The sequence below is a fragment of the Hylobates moloch genome, unplaced genomic scaffold (genome assembly GCF_009828535.3).
Source record: "Hylobates moloch isolate HMO894 unplaced genomic scaffold, HMol_V3 SCAFFOLD_21, whole genome shotgun sequence".
NCBI lineage: Eukaryota > Metazoa > Chordata > Mammalia > Primates > Hylobatidae > Hylobates > Hylobates moloch.
Window position 1 is genome coordinate 28177759 of NW_026652296.1, and position 21988 is coordinate 28199746.

Genomic DNA, 21988 nt, shown 5'->3' on the forward strand with positions numbered 1-21988 from the left:
AAGGGCATGGACTTGGAGTGAGGCAGGTCTGGTGTGCAGCCCTGTTCCCCACTGCGTGTCCCTCAGCAGGACAGGGAACCTCTCTGAGCAGCTCCTGATCATGACAGTTACAAGGATCCTATGAGGCGTTAGTCCTGGCTTACAGGTGAGGAAACTGAGGCACAGAGAGGCGTTGAGGTGAAATCATTCATCCAAGCTCTCCCAGGAGATAGAAGTGCAGGCAGGAAACCGTGTTTTCTCATCAGCAAAGTGGAAGGAATGCCATCCTTTCAGGGTGGTGAGGGGGAGCCTGTTGTGGAGGGCACCTGGGATGCAGCGGGTACCTCGGGAGCATCACCCTGCCTCCTGCCTCCAGCCCGTGTAGTGGCCTACGGTGCCCAGACACAAGGATGCTAACGTCCACGTGGCCCCACAGAGACACAAGGTTTGCCTCTACCCACGTAAGATCAGATGTGGCCCCCAGCCCTGCCAGGCAAGCATGCTGGGTCCACACCCTGGACAGGGTTAGAAGGGAAAGGCCTGGTTTCTGGAAGCTGCCAGTGGAGAGTTTAGAGTCTGAAAGGCTCCACTGTCTGCTAAGTGGCCAGAGGCACTCGCCTCCTGGACCGTCCCCAGGTTCCCCTCCTCCTGCCCCCGCTGAAAGCCTGCAGATCCTATCTCTGCCTGCCATGCTGGCCACTGGATATAGCTATATCCTGCTGTCTCCCAGGCACCCCTGCATTGCCAGCCCTCCCTTCTCCCTCTCCAGCTGCTGGGAAAGCAGAGCCTGCACCAGCCCCAGAGGCAGGCCCAGTGTTCCTGCCCCAGGAAGGTGGGAGGGAGCGGGGACGGGGACAGGATGGAGGCTCCTTGAGGGCTGCTGGGAGAATGCCTGGCTTCCTGGCCTCATGTTAAAAAGAAAGAAAGGAAATAGAGTGGCCTCCTTTGCTCAGTGGTCTCTCCCCAGCAGAGTGGGGGGGCCTGGACAGCCCCGTGCCCTCCCCCAGTGCCAGGAGCATAAACAAAGGAGGTGGCAGAGGATCAGGAAGTCTGAGGACGGGAAATTCCAGGACCTCCTGACTCCACACTCCTTTTCCACCAGTCCCTGAGGAATTGAGGACAGAGCACGCAAAGTGGGTGTGACTTCAGACCAGCCCAGCTCTTGGGGAAAGGGACCTTTGGAGACACGTCTCTGTTTTCTTTGATGTGACAAAATATTGTTACATGGTTGCAAACTGGGAGTAGCCAATGGGCAGCAATGCTGACTCTTCCTCAGTAGGCAGGTTGTCCACTTGGGTCTCCGCCCCTTCGCAACCAGGCCCAGACTCTGCATGGTTTTCAAGGCCCTCCATGCCTGGCCCCTTCACATCCCTCCTTGCCAGCCTGGCCTCTCCCAGCTCTCATACTCACTTGCTGTGGAACTGTGGGAAGGTTGCATAGCTTCTCTGTGTGCTGTTGCCTCATCTGTAAAGTCAGGGTATTACTATGAGCACCCACCTCACAAGGTTCCTGGGAGCCTCTAACCAGAGTGTGTGTGTGGAGCCCTAAGCAGGTGCTAAGGAGCTGTCAGCTGAGCAATAGTTCGTGAGTCCCATTCAGATTCTCTCCACGAAGCTTCCTTGAGCTACTCTGGGGCCCTCTCAGCTCTTCCTCCAGTGACCCTAATGGCCTCACGTCTGTCGCACCCTGCTCATCCTTCACCCTTGTTTCCTGATCCTGGGGACTGCACCACACACAGTTTCCTCATGTTCCCCACCCAGATAGCATGCACATCAGCACTCCTCGAAGACTTGCCAATTCAATGATTTACTTCCCCAGGAAGGAGATTTTTTTTGCCACCTTTTGAGCTGGCCTCTGGCCTGGGATCTCTGTTTCCAAATTTGAACCCCCTGAGGCTGGATGGTCTCACGGCCTCTCTGTGCCAGGCCCCCATCGTGCACATGTCCTTCGACGCCCACCCCTGCCTGGAAGATCTTTCATACCTGTCTCTGGACTGAGAGTTCTTCGTGCTGTAGGTGAAAGCTTGTGAGCATCACCACCTGGTGTTCCCGCGAGGAAACGAGCGTCACTCCCATGGTTGAAGTTTGCATTGGTTGATGAGTGCCATTGGCGCCCAGCTGCACAGGCCAGCAAACAACTTGGCTTGGCTCAAGCACCCACATCATTGATTATTCTCGAGACTGCATAAAACTAGGTCTAGTGCCTGGGCTGGTTTCCATTTTTCTTGGCAAAGAGATGTTGAAACATCTCTCTGGGCACTTCCTGTGCTTCTCTTGCCAGCAACCTGCTGGATGATTTAGGCTCCGTGACCCTTGCTACCTCCTAGCTCACCCTTCTCCATGGCAACAGAGTCCAGCGGTGCCACACTATCAGGTCATTTGTAGAGGCTCGAGTGTGGCACCACATGTTGACCATAGGGCAGGGAGGGGGGCGGCGTGTCTCAGTCCAAGAAACCCACTTCTTCCTTGTTCACATTTCCACCTGAGCTTGTCCCCCATCCTGGCATTTTTCTCACTGGTGAGCATCTGACTCTGAGGCTCCCACTGGCCCCTGCTCCGTCTCTCTTTCCCACTAACCCCATCCTCTCAGTGTGCACCCACTTATTGAATCCAGAACACCTGGGGCTCCTCACTGCTGAAAAGCTTGCCTGCCTTTCTGCCAGTGGTGTGGTTGAGCTCTGACCTCCCACCCATGGCTCCATGGCTCATTTCCTCACCTAGAATGTCCCCTCCCTGCGGAGGTCCTATCTCCCCCACAGAGCTCTCATTCTGGAACTGCAAAATCAAGCATTTCACCTTTTAGCAATGTAAGGTGTTCTCCGATGGGTTTAGGGGTCTGCTTGGAATGTTCCAGCTTCCCCAAGACCAGGGCATCCTGCCTTCCTCTTCTGATCTCTCTTGGCTCACCCACAGGCACAGGAAGTGGTTTCTCATCTCTGGAGACGCCGGGGCGGGAACAGGCCAAGGAAGACCTCTTCTCCCGCCTCTCAAGGGTGCTGTCCTGGCCACTGTTTTATTTTTCCTAAGCCACACTGCCACTAGCTTTATTAAAGATACTTTCTCATGAGCAGTCATGACACTGCAGTCAGGACAGGGGCGACCATCAATAAAAGAACACAGCTCCCCGCCTCCGCGCCTCCCAAACCTAGACAATCCCTGCAACACCCAATGAAGGGCCGACCGGGGCCGCAAGAGTGCTGGGTGCCCTTCACACTCACCATGTCACACTCACCATGGTACTTAACAGCTTCTCACCAGACAGCCTCCTCTTAGAGGAAACAGCAATGGCAGAATTCTCAGTCTGAACATCCACCTCTGAAAACAGGACCCACGGCTCTTCTGAGTGATACCATCTCAGTGTCATCACTAGACTGTCTGCTTGACATGTGCATCCGACCCAGTCAATGTATGGGGCTAGGGTTCAAAACCCCACTGAGGTTAAGAACGTCAAATCTAGGTTGACAGTGGGGTGGAAACCCATTTGAGTTTGGTATCGGTGCAGAGGATCCCTGCCACCCAACCAAGCAGAAGTCTCTCTGAAAAAGGGGAGGAGGGGGTGGTCCCTTTCAGGCCAGTTTCTTAGCCATTCCATTAGTGACATTTACTTTTTTTTTTTTTTCCTTGGGACGGAGTCTCGCTCTGTCACCAGGCTGGAGTGCAATGACGTGATCTTGGCTCACTGCAACCTCCGCCTCTCAGGTTCAAGCGATTCTCCTGCCTCAGCCTCTGAAGTAGCTGGATTACAGGCACGTGCCACCATGCCCAGCTAATTCTTGTATTTTTAGTAGAGTGGGGGTTTGCCATGTTGGTCAGGCTGGTCTCCAACTCCTGACCTCAGGTGATCCGCCTGCCTCAGCCTCCCTAAGTGCTGGGATTACAGGTGTGAGCCACCGCACCCAGCCGACATCTACTTCTTCCTCAAAGAACAGAATGAAACATTCTATATGTGACAGGGTAGCTTTAAAGAGCAAAACTAAGTTCTGCATTCCTGTAAAACTTGATTCAAAATGTTATTTGATCTGTGAAGTCACCAGAAGTACACAGCGTCAAAGCGGACCCCCATCCTTTAGGCCCCAGCTATTCCGGGTTCCCACCTTTTCTGCAGGGCTGTTCCTATCCTTGCCAAGCAGGAACTTCCGTTGTCCTCGTTGGGTAACTTCACCCCTTGTTTGCAGACTTTTTTTTCTTTTTAAATTATGGTAAAACATTTACAGCATAAAAACTTGCCTTTTTAATAATTTTGTTTTTTTCTGTTGTTATTGTTGAGACACAGTCTCTCTCACCCAGGCTGGAGTGCAGTGCTGCCTCAACATCCTGGGCTCAGGTGATCCTCCCACCTCAGCCTCCCAAGTAGCTGGGACTTCAGGCACGAGCCTCCACACTCGGCTAACATTTTTACCTTTTAGTAGAGACGAGGGACTCACTATGTTTCCCAGGCTGGCCTGAACTCCTGGGGTCAAGCAGTCCTCCTGCCTCTGCCTCCCAAAGTGCATTACATGCGTGAGCCACCGTGCCTGGCTTAATCGTTCCATTTTAAAGACATTATATTCACACTGTTGAGCAATCATCACCACTATCTATTTCCAAAACTTTTTCATCACCCCAAACAGAAACTCTGTACCCATTAAGCAATAAAGTCCCATTCCCTCAGCCACCAGTCTCCAGTAACCTCTAGTTACTTTCTGTCTCTTTGAATTTGCCTATTCTAGATATTTCGTGTAAGTGGAATCATACAGTGGTTGTCGTTTTATGTCTGGCTTCTTGCCCTTGGTATCGCGTTTTCAAGGTTGCAGGGACTCTTTTGGGCTATGGCTCTGGAGGGGCAAGTAGTATAAGTCACCCCCGGATATCCTCTGGACCTCCTGGACCTCGGCCCTGTCACCCTGCAGCCTGTCTCTTGGGCCTTCTTGTGATGGTAGAGGGCACTTGTTCTGGACGTTGCTCCCACTTTTCCTCACGCTATGGAAATCCCAGCCCATCAGTGGGACTGTGTACCAGGGGCACCTTTTGATTGAAAGCCTGGGGCAAAATGAATCTGGCCTGAAGTCCTTGGAAGAAGGAGGAGGAGGCCAGATAACAAGTAATTGAAACAATTCCTACAGCAGCTTGGTCAGAGATTTTAGTGGTTATCAAATTATGTCCCTACCTTTTAATTTCTTGTAATCTGTTTCAAAAAGGCAGAAATAAGATCAGAAATATGGAGCAATATTTATGCACAAAGATGTCCCCTGCAGTGTTGTTTATGATAGCCCCAATGGGAAACAACCTAAATAGCCAATCATTAGAGAGTGACTTAAGCAAATTATGGTAAAATATTACATGGCCATAAAAATTCTACTTACAAAGCAAAATAAGATTCTTGATGTTGGGGAAAATACCTATGACAAAATGTTAAGGAAAAAAAAACTTTTTAAAAGTAGACTGGAATTCTCTGTATGCATTATGAGATCATGTGTAAAAAAGAAAAATCACAGAGAAAAAATAAACAGAAGCATATGCCAAGCCGCGTGGTGCAATTATGGTTTTTAAATTTTTTCTTTACATCTTTCTGCACTTTGCAAATTCTCTGCAAAAAGAACATGCATCACTTTGGTCTTCAGGACAACAAAGGAATAAATGGGAGGAGAATGTTCCTCTGCATATGATGAAGGAGGAACCAGAATTTGGGGGCTACTGAAGGCCTGGCTCAGACCTGGGAACCATATGGCACCTGAGGATGTTTTTGGGGGATGCTGTGGGGTGGTGGGATTGCGTGAGGTGAGAGTGGCATGTGTTCACCTGGAAGATAACTGACTTAGACAGTGGTTGGAAACACAGATGCCTTCAAGGGTCTAGCAAGTATCATAATTGATACTTGCAAATGAGCAAAGCTGTGCAATACGATAAGGAGTGGTGGGGACTGTGGCAAAATGGGAGCCACACACCCGGCCTAAAAGAAGTGGCTGCTGAAGTGGCAGTGGTTGCTTGCCTTCAGGAGTGGGGGGGTCCATGTGGCCAGACTTTATGTTCTTCAAATAAGCCAAAAATTCATACAAACATGTGCGTGTGTGTTGGGGGGGTGGGTTTGTTGGGTTTTTTTGTTTGTTTGTTTTTTAGAGATAGAGTCTCACTCTGTTGCCGAGGCTGGAGTGCAGTGGTGCCATCACAGCTCACTGTAGACTGCAGCCTTGCCTACCTGGGCTCAAGCTATCCTCCCACTTTAGCCTCCTATGTAGCTAGGACCGCAGGCACACACCACCACGTCTGGCTAATTTGTTTTATTATTTGTAAAGATGAGATCTCCCTGTGTTGCCCAGGCTGGTCTCAAACTCCTGGGGCCTGTGTCTCCTCCTAGGGCTCAAGCGATCCTCCTGCCTCGGCCTCCCAAAGTGCTGGAATTACAGGCATGAGCCACCGCGCCTGGCCTCATTGTTTTTTAACATGTGAAATCTCTAAAACACTGGCATCTAATAAAAAAAAATTTTTAATGCCATGCAGTCCACATCTCTGGGCCAGATGTGGGTGAGCCACAGAGTCTGCGACCTCTGACCTGTCCCTTCTCCTCCGAGGTGGCTTCCTCTTCCATGGGCTCTGTTAAATGCTCCATATGGGTGACAGGCCCGCAGCACAGACTGAAAGGGCTTTCCTTTTGTTCTTTCTGCCAGAAAACGAGCCTCCATCTCCACTGGTCTCTGGGATTATTGATTACAACATGCCCCTCACCTCTACCTACCTGAAGCAGATGAAGCTTCGAGTGATGAATTCCCAGGAGCAGGTAAGGCGGCTGTCTCCCCTCACCCCACCTGGAAGCGTCCTGACTTGCCTGGCGGTGGTTGATTCTTTCCAAGACTAGGGGCCACAGCTTGTGTAAACACACGGGAAATCAAAGAGGCCCTTATCTGGTTATCTGGGCTGTCCAGGCGGAGAGAGGGGAGGCAAGAATGTGTTTCTCATGAGAGGGTCTCCTGTGCAGACAGCCCTGCGGGTCTTCAGGGAGAAAACTTTCCCCTTGGGTGGGCTCATGGGAGGAGGGGGAGGAGAGGACGTGGAAGGGAGGGAGCTGCAACCCTGGCCCCTGGAGTTGTTCTCTCTCTGCTCTGCCCTTTATCGCTGGCCTCTTGCCACCTTCCCCCAGGGAGGCAAGAGAGAGTAACCGCCTGCCTGTGGCCTCTGTCACTCTTGGGGCCCAGATGGACTAGGGGATAGTCCTTGGAGGGTGGCCCTGGGGCCTCCTGGCCGTCCAAGCCTCCCCAGCTGGGGTTTGCCAAGGGCCATGAGACACCATGGAAACAGGCTATGAAAAGAAACTCCCTCTCGCCTGCCTTCCCACACAGTCCACCTCCTAACCCTTTGCAAAGCAAGTAGCCTGACTGTCTTTCAAAGAAGGACTAGGTGAGTTTCCCTCCACCTCCACCCCCCCCGCCACCGCCTAAAACTAGGGTAATCACTTCTTGCCTTTGGCTTGGAGTGTTCTCGTCTCTTAGGACATCCAAACCCATCATGTCCTTGTGGCCCTAGCAGGGGATTGGATTCTTTCTCTCCCATTGAAAGATGGGTCAGAACTCGAGTCTGTCTTCCAGCCCTGGGTGCGGCTGTCCTGTGCAGCCGGTCTCTAGCTCTGGGTGCGGCCGTCCTGTGCACTGGTGTCCTTGACGACCCCAGCGTGCGTGCTCTGAGGGGGTGGTGGCGGCTTCTCGGCCAGATCCATGGTGATGTAGCAGGACACGTGCAGGTGGCATCTTGGCCCATGATACCCAGTTCGAGGACTTCAGCTGGGTGGCTTGAACCTGCAGAGCTGTGTATTCCTTTCAAGAGGCGGGGCGGCCAGCCCTCCTGTCCCCATACTGTGCCCAGACCCTAGAGGCTGTGTGATGTAGGCTTTGCTCTGAGCGGTAGAACTTTTGCTAGAACTGTGTTTCCCATGTCTTCTCATCTGAGCCTGCCTGTTCTGGGATGGTTGCATCTCCAAAAACTTCACATCATCACAAATAATTCCAGTGGGGAAAATGGGCTTGGGTTGGGTTTCCAATGCGCAAAGGCAAAGTAGTTTGGGCTGCAGGGGTGTCGGTAATGAGGGTGTCGCTTTTGTTATTGGTTATAGAATCCCAGCACCACTGTGCAGCCTCTGCGTTAGGTCTCCTCTGACTGCCGCTGAAGAGCAATCTGTGGCCTTTCTTTCCTGTAGCCATCCTCACTGTCACCGGCACCTGGCTTCGTAAACACGGTTATGACCGTGCTCATCTGTGCCCATGAAGAATGAAGCACAAAACCGCAGAAACAGCCGGGAGCACAGCCCCCTGGTTTTGTTTCCTACAGAATGGCACTAAATCCAGGTCACCACTAGAACCAGTAGTGGTCAGTGTCGTGCAAGTTGCGATCTCTCACTAACGAATCAGATATTTGATCTGGTTAAAAATCCTAACTGTATCTTCACTTGCGTCAATGGAAGGAGGGGAGTTAAGACTATGGGTTAGGTGCTTTAATGAAGATTCAGTCATTCCACAAATATTTGTGGAGCTCTGTTCTGTGAGCCAGGCTCTGGGGATTAGCAGAAACAGCAGTACCCCTAGATTTTCTTTCTTCTTCTTCTTCTTTTTTTTTTCTTTTTTTTTTTTTTTGAGGCAGAATCTTACTCTGCCACCCAGGCTGGAGTGCAATGGCCTGATCTCAGCTCACTGTAACCTCCGCCTCCCGGGTTCAAGCGATTCTCCCGCCTCAGCCTCCCAAGTAGCTGGGATTACAGGCGCCTGCCACCACGCTTGACTAATTTTTTATATTTTTTGTAGAGATGGGGTTTCCTCATGTTGGCCAGGCTGGTCTTGAACTCCTGGGCTCAAGCAATCTGCCTGCCTAGGCCTCCCAAAGTGCTGAGATTCCAGCTGGCATCCCTGTATTTTCTTCTGATCTAGGGGAGACAGACACCAGCCAGAGGATCGCACACAAATGCCCAGCTCACAGCAGGCGGTGATAAACAATGGAGGAAGTGATCAGTGGGGCATTGCCATGGTACAGAAGGACACGTGGCACTGGGGGTACTTAGGGTGGGCTGGAGGGTGGACTGAGGCAGGGGTCAGGGAAGCTGTGCCTCAGAAAAGGAGCTTCAGCTGAGAGTGGAATCTGAAGGGAAGAGAGTTCCAGGCCAAGGGAACAGCTTATGCAAAGGCCTTGTGGCTCAAGGGAGGACCAAGCCTGCAAGAGATTTGAGGGGCTGGGGTGGCTGCAGCAGAGAATGTGAGGAGTTCTGTTGCCAAAGCGAAAGGGGGAAGGCACAGTGTTGGGTGCATAAGCACCTGATGAGTATCAGGGGATGAACCGTAGTTCATGACATGAGATGCAGGAATTGCCCTAGTGAGGCTCTGGCAGCTCCCAAAGGAAGGAAGGACTGTGGAGGGCATTGGTCTCCAGGGTGCTCTGGGAGTCCAGCTGGGGCAGGGCCAAGATCGAGGTGGCCTCTGCTTACAGTGGGGCTGGATGTGACTTCCTCAGCTTCATTAGTAGTTTCCAGGTGGGGGTGTCTGAATGTTGCCAGCTTCTTCTGAGTGCAGCAGGAGATGGAAGTTCAGGCCTGCCTTTCACCACCTGGCAGGTGAAGCAGCCTCCCGCCTCATGCCTAGAGCCCTTCATCTGTCAGTCTTCAGCACTCCGTGCAAAGCAATGAACTCTCAAGGCCTCAGCCTCTTAGGCAGTGCCGTTACCCTGTTTTATGGCTGGGCACGTGGCGCAACATGAAATCACATGGCTCACCAGATTATTTATCTGCAGCATCAAGGAAGGGCCAAGGACCCAGCAGTCTTTGATTCTTCAGCTTGAGTTAGAACTAAAAATACATATACTTCAATTACTAGCTTATTTCCTGTGCAGCAAAGGCAGGCCAGGGTGGGTGAATGACTCCCCACCATCCAAACACAGCCACAGGATAGGTTCGGCTGCTGTCAAATCCGATGTCCCAAGACAAGCTTTGAGAGTGGTTTCATCACTCTGACCACAGAATGCCAAAAGAGGACATCTGTAGTGTTTGCAAATTTCTAATGCAGGTTACATGGAAAATAAACCCAATTCTAAAGTAACCGGTAACCAGGATAAATATTTTGTTTTATTTTATTTATTTATTTCGAGATGGAGTCTCACACTGTCACCCTGGCTGGAATGCAATGGCGCGATCTCGGCTCACTGCAACCTCCACTTCCCAGGTTCGAGCAATTCTCATGCCTCTACCTCCCGAGTAGCTGGGATTACAGGCGGCTGCCACTAGGCCCGGCTAATTTTTTTTGTATTTTTAGTAGAGACATGCTTCACTCTGTTGGCCAGGCTGATCTCGAACTCCTGACCTCATGATCCACCTGCCTTAGCCTCCCAAAGTGCTGGGATTACAGGCATGAGCCACTGTGCCCAGCCAGGATAAATATTTTATTAATGCTGAACAAAGCTCTGTGTCTGAAAACTTTGGCTAAGAAAAAATCTCAATAATCTGTTTATTTCTAACATCACGTATCCAAGAGACAAATGGTAAGATAAGGAGAACATTTTCCCTCACTTTGCTTTGATCAATATGCAGGTGGTGGGATTTTCTTGAGGGCTGGACAGAATCATGTTACTTGTAGGCCAGTTGTATTAGATTAATATGCTGGAAAATGAGTCCTTCTCTGCAGAGGGTATTAGATAATATGAAAATTCAATAACACGATCCACAGAAAGAAGAAAGATTCTTCTTGAAGTCTCATTCAATGCACCCAATATTTTTAGTGTCGTCAAGATACAAGGCACCACTGTGGGGGTTAGACTCCACCCTCTCGGCACCTCCAGCCTAAGACACGGACACCAGGAGCTGTCATCAAAATGGCCACACTGAGCAGAAAATAGTGGAGTATGGCCTGATCAAAGAGTTTTTTATTTGGGAATACTCTTATAAAGCTATAAAATGGAAATTGTATTTAGTTGTACAGAGGAAGGAGCCATCTTCTTGGAAGGGGCAGGGAAGGAAGATTTCAGGCCCATTGTAGAAATTAGCTGTGGAAGCAGAGAGACAACTGTGCTCCTTCTCCCACCCAGAGGAAGCCGAGGCCCAGAGAGGCTCAGGGCTCAGCTCTGGAGGACTGTGGGCACCTCCCTTGCCTCCCTCTCTGCAGTTCCTGGAGCAGAGCTAATGTCCTGCTAATGGTTTTAATGGCCCTCACAGCAGTGTGTGAAGTGGTGTGGCTCCATTGTCTGAGCCCACCTGATGGAGGTTCTAGCTTGCCCCCATTAACCTCTGCCTCCCTCTCCTCTACTGTTCTGTCCTGGCCCAGAATTTTCCTTGGGTCCTGGAGGGCAGGTGAGGAGGAGCAGACCCCTTCACAGACAGTGAGCTCTTCTTAGTAGAGGGGACAAAACAGCAGCCACAGAGCTGTCACCTGGGACAGAAAACAGAAGGGGCTAGTGCCAGGAAGTTCAGGGGCACTGGCTTATTTATTTATTTATTTGGAGACGGAGTTTTGCTGTTGTTGCCCAGGCTGGAGTGCAATGGCACGATCTCGGCTCACTGCAACCTCTGCCTCCTGGGTTCAAGCGGTGCTCCTGCCTTAGCCTCCTGAATAGCTGAGATTACAGGTGCGCACCACCACGCCCAGCTAATTTTGTATTTTTAGTAGAGATGGGGTTCCTCCATGTTGGTCAGGCTGGTCTTGAACTCCTGACCTCAGGTGATCCACCCTCCTCGGCCTCCCAAAGTGCTGGGATTATAAGTGTGAGCCACCGCGCCGGGCCTGGCTTACTTTTAAAATGGTATTTGGGCAAGCAGAGAGGGCCTGGGTGAGGGAAGCGGAGAAGTAACAGCTGGAGCAGGACCTGGGACCAGGGGAGGCTGGAGCCAGTTTGGGGAACAGAGGAGAAGGAGGCCAGGACTCCGAGGAAGCCCCCTCCTTGGAAGCCAGGTCCAGGAGAGAGCCCTTCCTCAGTCAGCACTAGGGAGCAAGGTTCAGAGTTCAAGCAGGAATTTTCTCAGGCTTCCATCGCCCTAAATGGAGAAGGAAACAAGCCCACCCTGAAAAACTCTCCACCACCTTCTTTTTTTTAAAAGAAAACTGTGATAAATATATAAAACCTAAAATGTGCCATTTTAACCACTTTTAAGTATATAATTGAGTGGCATTGAGTATATTCACAATGTTGCACAACCATCACCAACTATCTATTTCCAAAATTTTTTCATCACCCGAAACAGAAACTCTGTACCCATTAAGCAATAATTCCCCTTCCTCCCCTCCCCTAGCCCTGGTAACCTCTATTCTGCTTTCTCTCTATGCAATTGGCTCTTCTAGGCACCTCATGTCAGTGGAATCAGACAATATTTGTCCTTTTGTCCTTTTGTGCATCATGTCCTCAAGGTTCATCCATGTGGTAGCATGTGTCAGAACTTTATTCCTTTTTGTTAGTTTTTTGAGACAGGGTCTCACTCTGTCACCCAGGCTGGAGTGCAGTGACATGATCACAGTTCACTGCAGCCTTTCCCTCCCAGGCTCAGTCTGCCCACCTCAGCCTCCTGAGTATCTGGGACCACAGGCGAGCACCACCACATCTAGCTAGTTTTTGTATTTTTTTTGTAGAGATGTAGTTCGCCATGTTGTCTGGGCTGGTCTGGAACTCAAGCAATCTGCCCGTCTCAGCCTCCCAAAGTGCTGGGATTACAGGCATGTGTGCTATTGCCCCTGACCAACTTTATTCCTTTTTATGACAATAATATTTCATTGTATTAACCATAGATTTTGTTTATTGTATTTGTATTTATTTGTATTAATTACATTTTGTTTATTGCATTTATCTGTTCATGGACATTTGGGTTGTTTCCACTTTTTTTGGCTAACTACATTTACTTTTTAATCATTATCTTTTCTCTTTCTTTTCTTATGAACCGTCTCAATCTCCCCCCTGCCCAGAAAGACCCCCAAATATGGGCAGACACAAAGGAGAAGGAGTGTTAATGGGTTACTGTGAGAGACTGTCACTTACTCAAACAGTGCTGACTCATGGGGTTCTTACCATGGAGAACCCAAGAGTACTGACTTAGACAACCATGTTTAGGAGCCTGATAGCAGTGATGATTCCCTTCTTTCCTTCCTCAGGCTGCCCTGCAGCCCAGGTGAGCTGGGAGTTCAGAGGAGTAATAGCAGAATGGAAACATGGCCTCGTCTCCTGCTGTGGCTCAATGTGTGTGACCTTTGATGGTCTCTTAAAGAAGCAGAGGTGGCCGGTGCAGTGGCTCACGCCTGTAATCCCAGGACTTTGGGAGGCTGAGGCGAGTGGATCACAAGGTCAAGAGATTGAGACCATCCTGGCCAACACGATGAAACCCCATTTCTAAAAATACAAAAATTAGCTGGGCATGGTGGCACGTGCTTGTAGTCCCAGCTACTCGGAGGCTGAGGCAGGAGAATCGCTTGAACCCGGGAGGCAGAGGTTGCAGTGAGCAGAGATTGCGCCACTGCACTCCAGCCTGGCGACAGAGCAAGACTCAGTCTCAAAAAAAAAAAAAAAAAAAAAGCAGCTGCAGAGGTTCTGAGATGTTTCTTTTTTCTTTTTTTTTTTTTTTGATGGAGTCTCACTCTTTCACCCAGGCTGGAGTGCAGTGGCGCGATCTTGGCTCACTGCAAGCTCCGTCTCCTGGGTACACACCACTCTCCTGCCTCAGCCTCCCAAGTAGCTGGGACTACAGGCGCCCGCCACGACACCCGGCTAATTTTTTGTATTTTTAGTAGAGACAGGGTTTCACTGTGTTAGCCAGGATGATCTCGATCTCCTGACCTCGTGATCCACCCACCTCAGTCTCCCAAAGTGCTGGGATTACAGGCGTGAGCCACCGCGCCCGGCCTCTGAGATGTTTCTTTAAAGTTAAAGAGTAATCTCCATGGACTAGAAATAGAATGTAGAACTTCTAAACCAGTAGAGTGAATAAAAGAAACACAGAAAACTTAATCAGTCCAGCAAGAGTGATTAAGGGGACTAAACGAAGAAACCACAAAAAAGAGATTTATGTATACATATAAAATAAATATAAAGGAATATGATAAATAAATGTATATAATAAATTACATAAAGTAACATAATACAAACAAGACCAAACTACTAAATATAAAAAATGTGAATGGGTTAAATTTCATTACACAGTATCATAAAAAGCGCAGATGGGCCTTCTTAAATGGCATTTGGTATTTACAAAAGACATTTATCAAAATGACGCAAAAAGGAAAATTAAAACAAAAAAGAGGGAGTAGCGCTATTAATGTTAAATAAATGTTCAAGGCAAAAAAAAAAGCATTAAGTAGGGCAAAGTGTGATATTTTATGATGATCAAAGACAGTTTCCCAGTGACACTCCAGACCTTGGAGGTCTGCCATTGGGGAGGTGAGGAGAGCTGTTAAGCTTTGCTGTAAGTGGCAGAATCTTTCTTTCTAGCTCTCAGCGTATCTTTGCCATCTCCACTCTCTTTTCACCATTTGCAAATTTTGCTACTGTCTTGGAATAGCCATTTCTCTAGACTGTTCAAACTTTGAGCATCTGTGTCTGCTCCTGAAAATGTGCGTGGACCAATAAGTGGGATAGACCCTGTGGCATTTGTGAGGATATGGGGTCTGCTGCTTTGGCTGCCTAGATTTTAGTCTGCCTCATTCTCTCCCCACAGGGCTCTCCCACTGAGGCCACCACTTTCCTCTCAGTTCCCAGCCTCCCAGGCTTCTACCCGTCCCACCAACTGTCTTCCCTACTCCCAGCCTTGCTGGTCTGCTTCTGGCTTCTTTCCTTTGCTCCATCTATTACCTCCTCTTGTTGTGTAGCTGAGCTGCAAGGGCCTAACTTGCCACCCTGAGAGCACGGGAAAGGCCTGAAATGCCACTGGCCACATTTTCAGTATCTGAGAATCTATAGCCCAAACCTTCGTCCTGTCTCAGTAAATTCCTGGCCCTGTGGAAGGTTTATGCTGCAGCAAGAAAACAAAAGCAACTGAAATACTGTCCTTGACCAGGGCTGCTGTTGGGATTTCTCTAGGCAGAGGACAATCCTTGGAGCATTTCTGCTGTGAGAGGACGTACAGCTGGAGAAGCTGCTGTGAGTTTCTACCTTGTGCCCTCAGACCTTCCACCACAATCCCAGGGCAGCTCACCTACAGAAATCGCTTCCAGGTGGCCTTTTACCCCTTTTTAAATTGTTTTGATTTATTTGCATTTATTTACTTTTTATGTTTATTTTTTATTTTGAGATGGAGTTTTGCTCTTGCTGCCTAGGCTGGAGTGCAGTTATGTGATCTTGGCTCGTTGCAAACTCTGCTCTCAAGTTCAAGAGATTCTCCTGCCTCAGCCTCCCGAGTAGCTGGGATTACAGGCCCCGGCCACCACTCCCGGCTAATTTTTGTATATTTAGTAGATACGGGATTTCACCATGTTGGCCAGGCTGGTCTCGAACTCCTGACCTCAGGTGATCCGCCCGCCTCGGCTTCCCAAAGTGCTGGGATTACAGGGGTGAGCCACCACACCCAGCCTGCATTATTTTTATTTTTATAGATAGAATACTTTTTTTTTTTTAGATGGAGTCTCACCGTCACCTAGGCTGGAGTGTAGTGGCGCGATCCTCACTGCAGCCTCCACCTCCCTGATTCAGGCATTTCTCTTGCCTCAGCCTCCTGAGTAACTGGAATTACAGGCGCCCAGCACCAAACCCTGCTAATTTTTGTACTTTTAGTAGAGACGAGGTTTCACCATGTTGGCCAGGCTGATCTTGAACTCTTGACCTCAGGTAATCCGCCTGCCTCGGCCTCCCAAAGTGCTGGGATTACAGGCATGAGCCACCACACCCGGCCTCTAGAATACATTTTTTAAAATCATATAGAAAAATAGCAGACCCTGCCCCAGCCTCCCCACTTCAATTTCTACTCTCTAGGGATAGTCTCTTTTCTTTCTTATCTTTTAGCTGTCTCTTCTGGTGTTTAACTCCTATTTTGAAATAACTTGCTTATACTATAAGTTCTTGATTTTTCAATTGGGGCTTTTGTTGTTGTTAATTTCTTGCTGTAGGAAATAAGTATTTGCACTCTTACGCCCTCTCATAAATACACTTATTATTTCTCCTTCCTCCATCCTGCAACATATCTATACCTCTCTATTTAGATAAATTGCTATTCATTGTTTATATTATTATGACTGTGTGCATATTACTCATAGCTGACCCAATTAGCATATGCTATGATTACATTTCCTTACATTTCCTTTCTTCGGATTCCCCAGAGTTAGTCATTGCCTCCTTTTCCCCATCCGTAGCTCTCTCACTTTTGATATTGCCTATGCTGTGTGTGTTGTCATTTTTTTTATGTACTCAGATGTATCAATTTTTTCTTCAAATCGCTTCTGCATTTGAGTCTTAAAAAGGCTAACTCCACTCCACCCCCATGTTTTCTTTTAGTATTTTTATGTTTTCATTTTTTTGATAGACTATTTTTGAGAACAGTTTTAACTTTACAGAAAAATTGGGAAGATAGTACAGAGTATCCACATTGCGCACTCCTGGACACACAGTTTCGCCTATTATCAGTGTCTTACGTTAAGGTGATACATTTGTTACCACTAATGAACCACATTGATACATTATTGTAACTAAAGTCTATAGTTTATTTAGATTCCTTTAGCTTTTACCTAATTTCCTTTTCTGTTCCAAGATTTCATCCAGGATACAACATTTAATTTTCATTGTAACATTTAATTGCATTTAATTGTCATGTCCCTTTAGTCTTCTTTGGGCTTTGACAGTTTCTCAGACTTTCCTTGTTTTTGATAACCTTGACAGTTTCGAAGAGTACTAGTCATGTATTTTGTAGGATTTAGAAATTTGACGTTTTTCTCTATATAAAACCAGGGTTATGGGTTATTAGCAGGAAGACCACAGACATGGAGTGTCATTTTCATCACATCCTGTTAAGGGTCTATAATATCAACATGTTTTAGGACTGTTGCCATTGGCCTTGATCACACCTGTTGAAATAATGGTTGTCACGTTTCTCTGCTGTCAAGTGACTTTTCCCTCTTTCCACACTGTGCACTTGGGAAGGAAGGCACTGTGTGCAGCCCACACCTGAAGAGTGAGGAGTCATGCTCTGCCTTTTTTAGGGTGAATTATCGACATAAATTATTTAGATTGCTTATGCATAGGAGATTTGTTTCTCCTCCCCCACTTATTAATTTATTCAGCCATTTATAGAAGTGGAGACTCATAGCTGTTTATTTTATGCTTTGATGATCATTCAATACTTCTTCATTTTGTTGTACAAATTGTTCTAGCTTTGGCCATTGGAGCTTTTTCAGTTGTTTCCTGTGCTCTTTTGCCATACCTCATTGGTGTTTGGGGTTTTTGTTTGTTCGTTTCTTGTTTTTTAGTGCTTCTTTGCTTTCTGGCGCTGTAAGACTCCAGGCTCATCTTGCATATTTCCTGCCCCAATCCTGGAATCAGTGATTTCTCTAAGGAGCTCTGATTCCTTTTATTGGAAAACCATTTTAAAAACCAAAATATCTGATCGAGACCATCCTGGCTAACACGATGAAACCACGTCTCTACTAAAAAAAAAAAAAAAAAAAAAAAAAAAAAAAGCTGGGTGTGATGGCAGGCGCCTGTACTCCCAGCTACTTGGGAGGCTGAGGCAGGAGAATGGTGTGAACCCGGGAGGCGGAGCTTGCAGTGAGCCGAGATTGTGCCACTGCACTCCAGCCTGGGCAACAAAGCGAGACTTCGTCTCAAAAAAAAAAAATCTGGCTGGGCATGGTGGCTTACACCCATTATCCCAACACTTTGGGAGGCCAAGGCAGAAAGGTCTCTTGAGTTCAGGAGTTCAAGACCAGCCTGGGCAACATAGTGAAACCTCATCTCTATATATTTTGTATAAAACAAAACAAAAAAACAACATCCGGGCACTATGTGTGCTCATTGGTACTGAAGTATCCTTTCTTGCAGGGCCTTCCAGCGGACAGAGCAAAAAGCATACATGTTTTTATTTTCATTTTTTATATTTAATCTTTGATCCATTTGGAGCTTATGCTGACGTATTCTGAGATACAGATTCCACTTAACCCTTTTGTCTCAGCATCATTTGTTAAATACTCCACTTTCTCCCACTGACTTGAGATGACACCTTTAAAACTTACTAAGTTTCCATCCAAAACAGAATCTACTTCTGTTTGGTCCATTGGGCTCCTTGACTATTCATGTAGCAGCAACAAACTGTTTTAAGTGTGAAAACTTTATCATATGTTTTAATATCTAGTAGGAATTGTTTCTCCTTTGTTGGCTTTCTTTTTAAAAGTTTTGCTGGCTTGAAAAAAGGCATTACTTTGAAAAAAAATAATTGTTCCTTTTTTTTTTTTTTTTTTTTTTTGAGACAAGGTCTCCCTCTGTGGCCCAGGCTAGAGTGCAGTCGCAAAATCTTGGCTCACTACAACCTCCGCTGCCTGGGCTCAAGCAATTCTCCTGCCTCAGCCGACGGAGTAGCTGGGACTACAGATGCCCACCACCATGCCCAGCTAATTTTTGCATTTTTAGTAGTGATGGGGTTTTACCATGTTGGCCAAGCTGGTCTCAAACTCCTGGCCTCAAGTGATCTGCCTGCCTCAGCCTCCTAAAGTGCTGGGATTACAGGCATGACCCACTGCACCCAGCCAAAAATTGTTTAATGACTAAAAATGTTTGTATTCCCTTTTTGGTGGAGGAAAAATACTGCAGCAGCACCACTGATCTGACCACACGAGCATTAAGTGAAGATACTTTATCCCAGGCCTCTTTGTTCACTGACAAACAGAGGTGGACTCAGAGCCAGGAGCACTATGAGCCCAGTGTCAGGATCGGGGGGCTCTGAACATGGATAGCACAGCATTCCCCATCCTCCTAAAATGGTATCATGCAAAATAGGGCATTTCTTTAAAACAAATTTTTCTTTGGCCGGGAGCAGTGGCTCACACCTGTAATCCCAGCACTTTGGGAGGCCAAGGTGGGCAGATCACAAGGCCAGGAGTTTGAGACCAGCCTGATCAACATGGTGAAGCCCCGTCTCTACTAAAAATACAAAAATTAGTCAGGCGTGGTGGCAGGAGCCTGTAATCCCAGGTACTCAGGAGATTGAGGCAGGAGAATCACTTGAACCTGGGAGGCAGAGGTTGCAGTGAGCTAAGATCGCACCACTGCACTCCATCCTGGGCAACAGAGCAAGACCAAGACTCTGTCTCAAAAACAAACAAACAAAAAATTTTTTTAAGTAGAAACAGTGCCTCACTTTGTTGCCCAGGCTGATCTTGAACTTCTGGGCCTCCCAAAGAAAATAGCGAAAATAGTGCATTTCTTTTTTTTTTTTTTTTTTTTTTTGAGACAGGGTCTCACTCCCGTTGCCCACGGTAGAGTGCAGTGGTGCAATCACAGCTCAATGCAGCCTTGACTTCCCAGGCTCTAGTGAGCCTCCCAACTCAGCCTCCCAAGTAGCTGGGACTACAGGCACACACCACCACACCTGGCTAATTTTTTTGCATTTTTTTAATAGAGATGGGGCTTCACGTGTTGCCCAGGCTGGTCTTGAACTCCTGGGCTCAAGCGATCCTCCCACTTTGGCCTCCTAAAGTGCTAGAATGACAGGCATGAGCCACCATGCCCTGTGAAAATAGGGCATTTCTAAACTTGAGAGGGAATGATTTATCAGAAACTTTTTTTTAAAAGAGAACAGAGAGAGGCGAGAAAAGCTCATTGTCAAACATCTTTTGTTATGGGGCATTATTTTTGCAATCAGTATATGTTCTTGAACATCCTGGGGTGCTTTCTAGAAACTTACTACAATTTCCAAATTCTCACAGAAAGTGAGCATTTCTTCTCTTTTGTGAGGGCAACCTGGGCTGGGAGAGGTCTGTGTCTTTCCTTTCCTCTCGCTTCCCCGAAGCTGTATGGGAAAGTGGAAAACAGCCACCACCCTGTCTGGAAAGCCAGTGTCTGATGGGGTTGGCAGATACCCCGAACCTGAACAGCTCATTGTCCCCAGCAGCTCCTTGAGGCTCGAGCCCCTTCCGGGCTGCAGACCTCCACCCCCACAAATGCGAGGATGCCAAGGTGGCCTTTCAACTTTATTATCTGGGGAAAAAAATGCAGGAAGCACTCGTAATTTACTGTTGCAAGCAGGAGAGCTGCCTGGTGCTATAAGCAGCAACCCTGCATGCAGGGGTGGCCTGGGGACGCTTTGTGTGTGTCAAGGGAAAAGCTTGCAGAGGTCAGGAGCTGCTACCTGGGCGTCCATGAATGAAGAGAGGCAGTGGCTGTGTCCTGTCAGAGCTCTGGCAGTAAAACACCCCTGCCAGGCAGCCCAGGGAGCTGACTCCTGCTCTGTTTCTAAGGACAAGAGAGACCTAACAGGAAAGGAGACGTCTTTCCTGGGCTGGGCCAGGAAGGAGCAGCTCAAAACATCCAGACGGTCCCTGTACCGATGGCCACCCTTGTGACCGCCACAGCCTGACCAAGACCCAGAAGGGATTCGTGATCTTGTGGCTAAGTCCTGTTCCATTTTGCAACTAAACTCCTCACTCCAGCTTTTGGGTGCCTGTTTCACCCAGAACTAGTGGGATATTTTGGGCAGGGTGCTTTTCTGCAGCCCTCCCTGGTTTTCCTTGCTTTTTTATTTTGAATGCGGGACCCCTGATGGCTTTGTCAAGCCTTCTACTTAAGGCACTGAAACTCAGGCAGCTCAGCCGCCTGGCAGCTGAGCATTTAGTGGTTGTGGCTTTTACACAGGTTCTTGACCCACCCTGACTCTTGTCAGCCTGATGGGTCCTTTTCATGTGGGGCCCAGATAGGCCCTGTCACCCCCAGCAAAGGGCAGCTCCAGGAGACCTGACTCCATGGGGCGGGTGGGTGGGCCAGGGCTTTGTAACCAGACCTGGAGGGTGCAGGAGGGTTTCAGACACTTCAGCAGCTGATGTCTGGAGATCAATTAGAGATAATGGCTTTGGGTGGACTGGAAGAAGCATGGCCAAGCTTTTTCCTGGTCATGATTGTGTTTACCTCATTATCGGGCTTTTTTTTTTTTTTTTTTTTTTGAGGGTGGGAGGGCATAGTGTTGCTTTGTGAATTTGTGCTGTCTGCTTTGTTTTGCTCGGGATGACTGGGTGTGGATCCCGGCAGGCGGGTAGCTCCCCCACCCCTATTCAGACTGAGAGGCACACAGCACAGCTTCTGCTCATGGCCCACCAGACCCTTGTCCTCCCTGCAACACAGCATCCTGTGGTTTTAAAGAAATTTCCTAGGCCAGGTGTGGTGGTTCATGCCTGTAATCCCAGCACATTTTGGGAGGCTGAAGTGGGCGGATCACCTGAGGTCAGTTCGAGACCAGCCTGGTCAACGTGATGAAACCCTGTCTCTACTAAAAATACAAAAGATTAGCCGGCTGTGGTGGCAGGCACCTGTAGTCCCAGCTACTCGGGAGGCTGAGGCAGGAGAATCGCTTGAACCTGGGAGGCAGAGGTTGCAGTGAGCTGAGATCATGCCACTGTACTCCAGCCTGGGCAACAAGAGTGAAACTCTATCTCAAAAAAAAAAAAAGAAAGAAAGAAATTTCTTCCTTTATTCACTCAAAAATAATTTCCGAGGTTCCTACTACATGCTGGAGGTCATACCAAGCATGGAGGATACCACAGTGAATGAGACAGATAAGGTACCCATCCCTAGGAGCTCACAGACCTGGAGATGATAAACAAGGCAATATAAAAAAAATATGCAAAAGGAGGAAATTTGGGGTAGATAATTAAAATAGAGTAAGATGACAGACTGTGCCTCAGGGCGAGAAGGCCTCTCTGAAGAAGCGGCATCCGAGCCAAGGCCTGAATGGTGAGAAGTGGCCAGCCCTGCAGAGATGAAGTGGGAGGGCTTTCCAGGCACGGGAGACAGCACGTGCAAAGACCCTGGGGTAGGAACAGCAGTGGGGCTCGGATAGAGGAGCAAGTGGGAGCTACACCTGGGAGCCGTCTTCAGAGGCAGCTCTCCCAGGGCCTGCCAGCCAG

The 21988-nt window shown here is 48.3% G+C and overlaps 1 protein-coding gene across 3 annotated transcripts in view; it reads left to right on the forward strand.

Annotated features, from left to right (window-relative positions):
• The window catches only part of NOL4L (nucleolar protein 4 like), a 142870-nt gene that overhangs the window by 68171 nt on the left and 52711 nt on the right, over positions 1-21988 (forward strand). For all 3 annotated transcript variants that reach the window (XM_032142171.2, XM_058432874.1, XM_058432875.1), the window contains exon 4: positions 6623-6732. In XM_032142171.2, the coding sequence (XP_031998062.1) occupies positions 6623-6732 (110 nt within the window). The remainder of the gene's footprint in view (positions 1-6622; positions 6733-21988) is intronic.